General features: G+C 49.7%; 1 protein-coding gene across 1 annotated transcript; it reads right to left on the reverse strand.

Annotated features, from left to right (window-relative positions):
* Positions 1 to 3,099: 3,099 nt before the first annotated feature.
* pwwp2a (PWWP domain containing 2A) lies at positions 3,100 to 7,232 on the reverse strand. The gene is made up of 2 exons (XM_085364202.1): positions 6,325 to 7,232; positions 3,100 to 5,517 (listed from the first exon to the last, which is right to left on the reverse strand). Exons 1-2 carry the CDS (start codon positions 7,230 to 7,232, stop codon positions 3,759 to 3,761), a joined length of 2,667 nt encoding a protein of 888 aa, XP_085220328.1. The 3' UTR covers positions 3,100 to 3,758.
* Between the last annotated feature and the right edge of the window lie 4,546 nt (positions 7,233 to 11,778).

Raw genomic sequence — 11,778 nt, forward strand, 5'->3', positions numbered from 1 at the left:
CATTTTAATAGAACTGTGGAGGCAGGACAGTCCGTGCGTCCCCGCTAACATCAGCCTGTGAGCCGAGGACAGCGGCTGGTCTGGTCTGAGGGTTCCAGCTGCTCAGCAGGCCTGATGCTGCAGCTGGACTCTTTGGATAGATGCAGTCGGCAGGTTAGCATCGTCCTGCTGTTTTTATTGTGAATAAAATATGAGTCCATGAGACTCTATTTAACTGACATTTTACTCAGAGAACTCTGGTTCTACATAAAAAAAAACAGTCCCGGTGTGTCTGTGGGAACCAGTTTTTACTGGTTAACCAGCTCTGGGCTTTAGATAATAGATAATAATGCAAATCATGTGATCAAACTGAGACAGGTGAGCTGAAACCTGCAGAGTCAGAGGACGTGGACACAGATGAAGAGTGACCCTACCTATGTTTTCTTTCAATCAAGAATAATGATTCAAATCAATAACAGTTATTAATCTCTGATAACAGCTAACACTAGCAACACACATCAGCTTGAGTAGCGGTTGTAGTTTTTGACAGGATCAGAAATAAGACCATCAGAGGGACGGCTCCGAGTGAGAGAAGCTGATGGTCTGAGCATGTGCAGAGGAGGGAGGGTGGAGGATGAAGGTGGAGCTGCAGGCAGGAGGAGGAGCTCAGAGGAGGATCATGGATGCAGTGAAGAAGGACATGCAGAGCGGCGGTGTGACAGAGGAGGTGGATGAGCCTCTTATCCTGTGAACTAAAGGAATTAACCACCACCACCTGACCAGCGAACCGACCAATCAGCCAGAGGCAGATTAGAAAACGAGAGGCAAATGTGGGCAGAGTCTAGGGGCACCTGAAGGACGAAGAATAATGAGGAGGAGATCAAAGAATCAGCTGATTAGTTTACCATAGTGTAGCCGGACCCACCTCTCCAGCATTTAGCCTGAGCCTGGCCTGTCACTCTGCTTATTGATCAGTGGTTTCGTCTGTTGATTGGTTGATTTATCAGTTTATTGATTGGAGTATCTGCTGTGGTCCCAAAGCTGACCCTGACCACACAGGTGTGTTTTTAAATGTGACTGTGGTTTTTCAACCTGCTGGCACCGTCTGTGGTGATGATGCGATACTGTTGGTTGTCATGGTGAAGCTAGGGGTCTGTGTTCTACCCTGGTCTGTGAGGGGTGGGTGCTGACTGACAGAAGACTGACACACTGTGACCCCTGACCTCTCCGGGAGCAGCGAGCGTCACAGATTTATCAGAACAGCGCCCTCTCACGGGGTCAAAGGTGGACGTGGCTTCAGTGACATCACCTGGCGGTCTCTGAAGTCCTGTCAGAGGCGTGCTCAGTGTCACCATCTTCATTTTTAAAACTGAACGGATGTGACACTGCTCGCTGATTGGCTAATGATTCGTCAATTACATTGTCTTAAAAGGCTGAAGGAAAGCAACTGGACTATTATTAATAATTTGTTACTATTATTAGCATCAATACTAATATTAAGATGATAGTGGATGAACAACCTGCCTAAGGGACCAGCCCCAGAGCTTTACACGCTTAAAGAAGTCCAGTCTCCTCCTTTGACGCTCTTACACCAACAGGAACCCGCCCAGCCACACGCCATCCACATCGTTAGCCAATGAGCTTTCCACAGATAATCCTTTTTAAACATAGTGATACTAACCCCCATAAACTGAGCCGGCAAGAGTTCACAGAGGTCAGAAAGCTGTTTACCCCAGATGTAACGTCCTTAGCTGTTTCCAGGTCCAACCTCCGCTGCAGGTCCCAAAGTCAAACGAACACTGCAGCATCACTGAGAGTTACAAACTGTCTAAATTCTTTCCTCTGTAATAAAATCATCAGCATTGCTGCTTTACCAGGTGTAACAGTTAAGTTTAACGTCCATGAAAACAGAATGTATTAAATTTAACAGAGTTAGAAGTTAGCAGGAAGTTAGCTCGCTAGTTTCCACATAAACATAAAAAATAAAACGTACAGCTCTGCTATCACTTCCAACATAAATGAAGACAGAAAACTAAACAGCAGTGACGTTTGTAGGGTTACTGAAGTTGGGCTAGCTGGTATATAATGATGTGCTACGTGATCGCTAGCTACACAGCTATGTTAGCATGATAAACACAGTGAAACTGGAGGATGAGCGCTAACTTTTTTCCACTCAATGGGTCAGGAACAAATGCAATCGCATGGCAGGATGCTGTAAACAGACCAAACTTCAGTCAGGAGAACTGAGATAATCCATCCACAATACGAGGTTAGTCATTCATATACTGCTGCATGGGCTGCAGTTACATCAGAGGGGTTTAAACGGAGCTTTAGAATGAACAGCGGTAATTTAAATCGAGAGAGGCCGACAGTGATCACTGACTGTTTTTAGGGGCTTGTTCAGATTAAACAGAACAAAATACAAAGCACATTAAAAACACAACAGGCTTAATAAACGCAGAGGAGTTTGGACCCGGAGTTCATACATCACCACGTAAAGACCGGATAAGTGATGACGTATGAACCATGAATCGTTTTGTAACCATGGCTGTCACCATCAGGTGGGCTCCAGAAGAAACGCGGGTTGAAGAACTTCGTCGCTGACGTTGTTTTTCAGTGGCGGAGCTCAGTGATTGGATGCTACAGGTAACTGTGCCGACCTCTCAAACACTGACCCAGACCAGAACCAGGACGCCGATCAGCTTTATCTACACTGAGTCTGACTGATAACAGCTGATGGTAATAACACGTGAGGACGCTGCGTTCACCTGCTGCTACCTGCTTCACCAGCCGGGCTGGTCCAGCCTCAGGTTTGATCTAGAGGCACCTGCGACGAAGCTAACGGACCTGAGCGGCACACTCACTGGAACAAGGGCGTTTAGGATATCAGTCCTGGATTTTTGTTTCAGGGTCTGCGGGATCTGTGAACTAAAGGAATTAACCACCACCACCTGACCAGCGAACGGACCAATCAGCCACAAGAGGCAAATGTGGGAGCAGCTGTGGAGACCCGTTTACCAAACATCTGTTTGCAGGTGAGAAAGTCCAAGGTCTCCGCCAGAGAAACACCACAGAAGAAGAGTGGAAATGATGAGGCGAAGGTCAGAGAAGTTTGAGCGTTTATTCAGATTCAAACAGGAAGCAACACATGTACACACTGTTCCCGTTATTTTGTCCAGCAGGACTCTCTGATCTGCAAACAGACGGTAAACAGTCTGACAGCAGAGAACCTTCATCACCATCATCACCATCATCATCATCATCATCAGAGCGTTGGGCCGCCCGAGCAGCCCGGGGCCTCGAACGCACCGTCCTGACAGCGGCTCAGCACGGCCACGTCTGGGGCCCCGGGCTGTGGGTTGGACCTCACTTTGTTCACAGTTTATTCAATTCTGTACGGAAACGAAGTTTCTAGAAAAAAAAACAAGTTTTCAGTCTATTTTATCAACAGGAAGTGACATCACACCGCCAGCCACTCAGATCAGTCAATCACTACGAGGAACTTAATTAGTGTTTATTAATACTGTGACATCATCGCTCTGTCAGCCAACCATCAGGCTAAATTATCTACATAACATTTCCCACGGTGCGGAAAACTGAAACGCCGCCAGTGACTGAAGATAGCCCCGCCCCTGACAGATCCCCCTCCCCCCATAAATGTGAAACACACTCATCATTGTCCATCAGTCATTTTTAGCTCCTCCCACCTCCTCTGAAAGGGCGGGGCCTGTCTGAAAGGGGTGGGCAGTGAGGATGGGGCGAGTGGGCGGTGGCCGATGCTACGTCTCAAACTGGGTAAGCAGCGCCCGCACCTCCGGTGTGAGCTGCTTGGCAGCGCTGGCGGCCTCAGCGATGGCGCGGCGGTACGGGCCCTTCCGCTTCCTGTCGAAACGCGACTGGAACGTCTCCAGGAAGGGCGACAGCTGTGCGAGCGGCAGGAAGGACGTGGTGGGCGAGCCGAACCACGACACACGCGCCTCCTGCTGCACCGCCAGCCCCGTATCGCCACGCCGCGACACCGTAATGCCGAGCACGCGCGCCGGCCACCACGGGAAGCCGTAGATCTTCGCCCACACAATATCGCCGACGCACACGGTGCGGCCGTCCGGGAGCGGACATTTTGAAACGGCCTTGGAGAAGACGGAGGATGACGATGACGAGGAGGAGGAGGAAGACGACGTGGAAGACTTACGGCGCCTCTTCAGGTCGTTGCCCTCCTCCCCAACGCCACACTGCACTTCCTCACCATTAGCTCTGAGGGGAGGGCCAGTTGGCGGAGAGGAGGGTGGGCACCGTGGAGCTGAGGAGGGGGAGTTATGGGAGGGAGAAGAGGAAGAGGGAGGATCTCCGGGTGGGGGGAGTTCAAAATTGTCTGTGGAGCTACACTCTGAGGGGGTGGAGTCTAGAGAAGAGGAGGAGGGAGGACCTCCTACTCTCCCCTCAGACGCTGCCTGCATCTCCGCGGCAACGCTTCCCATACAGGATGGCGTTGGGGGAGGAGCAGTTACTTGAAGTGGGGGCGTGGCTGTGGATGGGTTGGGTGTTGAGGCGGGGCTTAGTTCTGGTTTGGGAGGTGATGAGCGAGCGCTGAGTTTGGGCGGGGACGAGGAGGAGGAGGAGCTCTGTGCCTGGCTGTCGTCGGTACGATACCTTTGGGGTTTGAGGCGCATTCTGGGTGGAAGCGGCGTGCTGGCGGCAGCGCTGAGGTGCTGCAGGCGCCGGGTGAAGTGGACCTTCTGGTTGTGGTTCTGCAGGGTGGCGGCTCGGGTCACAGCCTTGGGGCGGTCCTGGTCCTGGTCTTTGTGCCGGCGCGGCGGCGGCGTTTGCGAGCTCCTCACCAACGTCTTGAGCACCTGCCGCGCCTTGGAGCGGTCAGCTGACCCTTTGGTCAGAACCTTCTTAGAGTTCAGCTTCAGGCGCATGCGGCTCGAGGTCGCCGAGGATGAGGCCACTCCCCTCAAAACGCGGCGGGAAGAGGATTGTGACGAAGATGACACACGTATCCCTGATGACGAGCGCCGGTCGGCAGCCGGGGGCCGTCCTTTGTCGTCACTCCTCAGACGCTTGACCTCAGCAGAGATCGGTCCTTCTGCTACCTTCCGCCGCCGCGAAGTCTCGTCGCCCCTCAGGTCCACCGGCCCCCGCCGTGTCTCCCGGTGCCCGCCTGACGCCACCACCCCTTTGCATTTGTCGCAGAGTACCTGTCGGGGGCGGAGCTTGATGGCGTTCATGATGGAAGTGGGCTCTTCGCAGCGGTAGCGCCTCTTTGGCCGTTTAATCTTGCGCGGCGGCGGCTGAGGTAAGGCCTGGTTGTAGGTGTCCCTGATGAACAAAGGAGGTGGGTACGGTGCCCCCTCCTGAAACAGCGGTGGCGGTTTAGAGGTGCAGTCCTGAGGAGGGGGCGGAGCAGCGTTCTCTTCCTTTTTGATGGCCGGAAAGTCGTTGCTAACCGGCAGTGGCTGCTGGAGAGACGTGGGAGGTCGACTCCGGTCGTCCCGGCGTGGGAACACGGTGATGGGAATCCCGTACGGACCGAACCTGGAAGCAAACATGGCGAGCATGAGACTCTGATGCAGCCAGCGCATCACATATGGAAAACACCCGGCAGTAATCGGTCACATGTGTAATTACTGCTCGTACACATGCAGTACTGTGCAAAAGTCGTGAGTCACCCTCATTTCCTCATATTCAGACCCCGCCCCCCCAGTGTTGAGTAAGAATAAACAAACAGTAACTGACAACAATGATTTTTAAGTAATGATGCAGACAAATCTCTGCAGCACAACGCTCAGCAAAACGCAACGAAAAGTGATTCAAGACTTTTGCACAACGAAAACAACACTGTATGTGTTTATACATAAGAAACCACTGTGAAAACACCACTGTGTAACTGTGTATCTGTGGCTATGAAGGTTATGGGTGGTTGATTATGCATCAGTACTCACTACACGGATGAAAAAGTGATGTCAGAGGTCTGTGTTTTATCACCTGGTGACCTGTCTTAGTCTCCCCCCCCCCCCCCACTGAGCAGCAGAGCGCTGTAAAGACACTCTCATTCTTGCTTCTGTCCTATATCCATCACCAACCAGGTCAAAGGTCAGCAGGTAATGATATACACTGCAGCCTAATCAATCCCCGCAGCCGTTTAACGAGGAGCAGGACGCTCCTGCAGGGCTGTTTACCTGACCAATAACCTGTTCATACAGGTGAGCTGGACACATTTAAATCCTTAAAACAATGACAAATAGAAATACTAATCATTTTTGATTGTTTCTAAACTACCTCATAGTTCAGGATCAATCACTAATCAATCACATCCATCCTCTGCTGCTAATAAAGTTTCACCTTTTTGAAACGTCCATCAGGACCCCGGAGAACACCTTCTCTCCCAGCCGGAAAGACACCACCAGCGCGTCATCGATGACGTGGTCCAGGCAGACACGAACCTCGGACCCGAGACTGAGGTCCAGCACAGAGTCAGCTACGACTCGATCCTCGGCGGCAGGCTCGGTCAGCAGCCGCCGTTTCGGTGAGCGGCAGGGCGGGGAAGAATCCCTCGGGCCTCGGGCAGCCAGCTCCTCGGGCCCCGCTGGGTCCGGACCGTCCGCCGTCCCGTCCAGCACAGTGTCCGTCGCGGGCCTCCGCTCCGCCTGCTCCAGGCTCGTGTAACTCCGGCCCGCGGTCTCGGCTCGGTCCGTGGTCTCGTTGGTGGTGGGTTCGGCAGGTTCGGCCAGAGACAGGCCGGCCTCGGTGACGGGCGGCGCGGCCGGGAATGAGTGCAAGAACACGGCTGAGGGCTGCGGGTCCGGGCCGCGGTACGCCTCCTGCGCAGACACGTCTCCGCCGCCCTCCGGGTCCGCGGGCAGTCCGGGGGAGAAGCGGTCCGCGTTGACCCGCTCCGGCGGCCCGGAGCCGCTAGCTTCGTCGCTCTCCGGATGCGCGTTTCCCGCCGCGGGCTCCAGCTCCGGCCTGACATGGCGGCCCTCCGCGTCCCCTCCGTCCTCCGCCCGCATCGCGCCTAGGTCCAATGCCGGCCCGGTCTCCTGCGGTCCCTCGCACTCCGATCGGGCTCCCGGGAGACCCGGTCCCGCCGGGCCCTGCGCTGGCGGGCCCTCGTCGGTCGCTGTTGTTGTCGGAACCGCCGCAGCTCCTGGCTCTGCAGCCACGGCCGCCATTTTCTTCCGCTGTGCTGCCGAGCGGAGCGGAGCCCCTCCCTCCCGCAACACAGGCCAACGGCGCAGGCGCACCGCCATTCGCCGACACCCCTGTCAATCAAATGGGACGGGGCAAAACTTCGTCTCTGATTGGCTGATTATGTCAGAGCGTGGTAAGGCTGTCAGAGGCCGCCAGGGGGCGTGTATCTTTGACGAAACAAAAACATGAGGAATAACCAACGCAGAGCGGATCGATGTGTGACCACAGAGGCAGAAAAAGGAGCAGAGACAGCATCACGGAGGTGTCAGTAATCACAACACCGAAACCTGTGATCGACAAGCACCTGATCAGCGGGCTCTCTGCTCTGCGTCAGTGGCAAACATGACCGTATAGGATCACATCAAACACATTCCTATACTTTAAAGCTCTGAACAACAAGTAGCCCTATACGTTTCTGAGGGTAAACGTCTGCCCTCTCTGAAATAAAACTTTCTGTTTGTACGTCCGGAGCCAATCACAGCCCTGATCTAAACACAGTAATCTGCTTTCATGATCCTGAATAACAGCGCCACCGCGTGGCTGCTCAAAGTCTCCCTGAATGCTTGAAAACACTAAGGGTTAAAAACACAATCACGAACTCTTCAACCTTCCTCCAGCTGTCTCTATACTAAAACTGACGTTTCCTGCCTTTTGTGACTTTATATGACTTCTTTGTTCTACTGTGAGTGAAAAAGAAGTTTACCAGACTCTGTTGTTATTTACATTTTGATTCAATTCAGTGAAACTTTATTTATATAGAACCAAATAACCACAGCAGTTGGCTGAGAGTGCTTTATACTGTGGGGTAAAGACACAGAGTAACCCCAACCATCATACAAGCCCCTGTGAGCGACTGTCGGATTAAACAGATTCATATTAAGTGAAACTAACATGAGAGCGTGAAGAAGACACACTCTGAGCATCACACACTGTGACAGTTTCACACCAGGACCGTTGATGTGAAGTCTGTCAGATAACCTTTGGTCCTAAATGACTGTAACATTTATCTTTCGGGGTCAATTCTACTCAGTTTAGTGTTAAAATTAACAATGAAATATGTGAAAATATTACATATTGACACTGTTCCGAGTAATCTGATTACACGTTGCTTGTCTTGTGTTTCTATGGTGTATTGATAGTCATGTGCTTTTGTGCTGAGGTGTTTTTTCTGTTATCAAACTGTTCTCCCACTAGGAGCTCAGTCTGAGTGGAGTTTTTTTTCTCCTCCTCTTACCTCATGTAGTGTATTTTCGTTGTTTTTTCCTATCAGCCTACCTTTCTGACATGTCTGCCCAATGTGATGTTTGTGTAAAGTTGGTCAGAAGGTTCCTTTGTAAGTGCGCATGCGCCATTAGCGTGCTGCCTGCTGTAACCCTAATTTCCCTCGGGATGAATAAAGTATTCTGATTCTGATTCTTTAATACTTCATTTTTATTTCTCTGGGGTGTCAAGTTTTCATATTGATCCTGTGATAAATCTGTGCTCTAACCCAGCGGTCCCCAACCCCCGGGCCTCAGACCGGTACCGGTCCGTGAGTCGTTTGGTACCGGGCCGCGAGAGTTGAGGCTCAGGTGTGAAATATGTGGTTTTCAGGGTTTTATCGGTTTTCAGCGTTATTTTGTTATCGTTTTTATCGTTAACTCGGTTTTCCTGGGTCTTTTCACGTGTGTTATGAATAAATCTTCTTTTTTTCGGTACTGGTACTAGTTTTATTTTGTTGTATTTATCCGCGACACCTTAAAGGCCGGTCCGTGAAAATATTGTCGGGCATAAACCGGTCCGTGGCGCAAAAAAGGTTGGAGACTGCTGCTCTAACCTATATGATGGAAGGAAACCCAAAGCTACAGGTTACAGTAGCAGCATTTATCGTGTCATCTAATGAACAAAGCAGTAATTTAGCTGTTAAAACTATGCCATTGGACATGTGGAAATAATATTATGTCAGCAGCATTTAGAATAAATACATAGATAACATTTAAAAGGTGAAACTGAATGAAAAGATAAACATCTGAACTGTTAGAAACAGTCAGCATGTAGCTACTCGACAATATCTTTAAACTGATGAGTATATGCTGCTAACATGTTCTCACACGACATCAGTGAAACTATAAAGAGCTATTTAGTGGAAAAATACCTATTAAACGATGTTACCAGTATGGGAATGTTAACTTACCTGACTGTGACACCTCACCAGGGAAAAGTCCACGTGGGTCACAGCTCTGAGCCTGCCCACACCTGTAGACTGGTACTAATCATAATACTGTGTGGAATTAAATCTTCACTTTACACTGACTTTTAACTCCACTATTAGAGCTGATTTACTCCTGAGTTTTAAGTGCTCTATCGAGGTTAAAATAGGTTTCCTCTAAAATACTGACATTCCATTTTTTACTGTGTAGGAAGACCCCAGTAGCCTAGAGCTACTGCAGCATAACTAAAGGAGGATTCGGGGTCACCTGATCCAGCCCTAACTATATGCTTTAGCAAAAAGGAAAGTTTGAAGCCCAATTTTAAATGTAGAGATAGTGTCTGTCTCCTGAATCCAAACTTATGTTATGCCTCCTGATGATACTGCCTAGGGTAAGCATGTATAATGTAAACAGAATTGGTCCTAGCACTGAACCCTGTGCAACTCCATAATTAACCTCAGTGTGTGAAGAGGACTCTCCATTTACATGCACAAACTGGAGTCTATTAGATAGATATGATACAAACCACTGCAGTGCAGTACCTGTAATACCTACAGCATGTTCTAATCGCGCTAATAGGATATTATGGTCGACACTCCAAAGGTTGATTCTGTTCATCTGGACGTAGCGTTTTCAGTGGGAGAAACGTTTCGTCACTCATCCAGGTGACTTCTTCAGTCTCAGTTGACTGCAGGGTTCCAATCTTATAAACAGTACATTTCCAAAATTACTGAAACCAGCCCCACTGATGGAACAATGGGCTGGGAGGTCAGTTCCTTGATCATTAGTATGCAAATTCTCATGACCATTGATCAACAACCACTGATCAATGGCCATGAGTACCATTCACCCACAATAATTATTTTATCTGAGCTGAGCACTAAATCAGATAAAAAGTCTGAGAAATCAGACAGAGACTGTGTAAGGCCCAGGTGGACAATAAATGATAACGAATAAGACTGGTTTTTGAGTTTTACAGCTGGGATGGACAAGGCTAAGCATCAGGCTTTCAAATGAGTTAAACGTCTGTCTGGGTGTTTGGTTGATTGATAGGCTGGTGTGGAATTATTCAATTCAGTTTTATTTACACAGCGCCAAACCCCACAACAGTCGCCTCAAGACGCTTTATATTGTAAGGTAGACCCTACAATAATACATACAGAGAAAAACCCAACAATCAAATAACCCCTATGAACAAGCACTTTGGCGACAGTGGGAAGGAAAAACTCCCTTTTAACAGGAAGAAACCTCCAGCAGAACCAGGCTCAGGGAGGGGCGGGGCCATCTGCTGTGATTGGTTGGGGTGAGAGAAGGAAGACAGGATACAGACATGCTGTGGAAGAGAGACAGAGGTTAATAACAGATATGATTCAGTGCAGAGAGGTCTGTTAATACAGTGAGTGAAGAAGAAACACCCAGTGCATCATGGGAATCCCCAGCAGCCTACGTCTATTGCAGCATAACTAAGCGAGGATTCAGGGTCACCTGGTCCAGCCCTAACTATATGCTTTAGCAAAAATGGTAAATGGCCTGTATTTATATAGCGCTTTACATATCCAGTCACCCACCAATTCACACACACATTCGCACACTGGTGATGGCAGCTACATTGTAGCCACAGCCACCCTGGGGCGCACTGACAGAGGCGAGGCTGCCGGACACTGGCGCCACCGGGCCCTCTGACCACCACCAGTAGGCAACAGGTGAAGTGTCTTGCCCAAGGACACAACGACCGAGACTGTCCAAGCCGGGGCTCGAACCGGCAACCTTCCGATTACAAGGCAAACTCCTAACTCTTGAGCCACGATCGCCCTTTCAAAGGAAAGTTTGAAGCCTAATCTTGAAAGTAGAGATAGTGTCTGTCTCCTGAATCCAAACTGGAAGCTGGTTCCACAGAAGAGGGGCCTGAAAACTGAAGGCTCTGCCTCCCATTCTACTTTTAAATACTCTAGGAACAACAAGTAGGCCTGCAGAGCGAGAGCGAAGTGCTCTAATAGGGTGATATGGTACTACAAGGTCATTAAGATAAGATGGGGCCTGATTATTTAAGACCTTGTATGTGAGGAGCAGGATTTTGAATTCTGGATTTAACAGGAAGCCAAAACAGGAGAAATCTGCTCTCTTTCTAGTCCCTGTCAGGACTAGAATCGATTCTCACATTAAAATATCGATATTTTAGTAATTTAGGGTAAATTTGTAGTTTATCATTAACAGGAACACAGTGGAAAGAACCTATTTCATTCGGATTGTCTACATTGGAAGGAACTACTTCCTCTTCTGCCTTTCATAGACATGTGCGAAATGTATAAATGTGTCGCAGCCCCTTGGTGTGCGCACTCACAACAATGGCTGAGCGTAAATGGAGTCATGTGCGGACGTATTTTACATCCACAAACGTAGTTTGTGATACATGTGG

The sequence above is a fragment of the Diplotaxodon limnothrissa genome, linkage group LG10, assembly GCF_057381915.1.
Source record: "Diplotaxodon limnothrissa isolate DT_005_m linkage group LG10, D_limnothrissa_male_GT1.1, whole genome shotgun sequence".
Classification (NCBI taxonomy): domain Eukaryota; kingdom Metazoa; phylum Chordata; class Actinopteri; order Cichliformes; family Cichlidae; genus Diplotaxodon; species Diplotaxodon limnothrissa.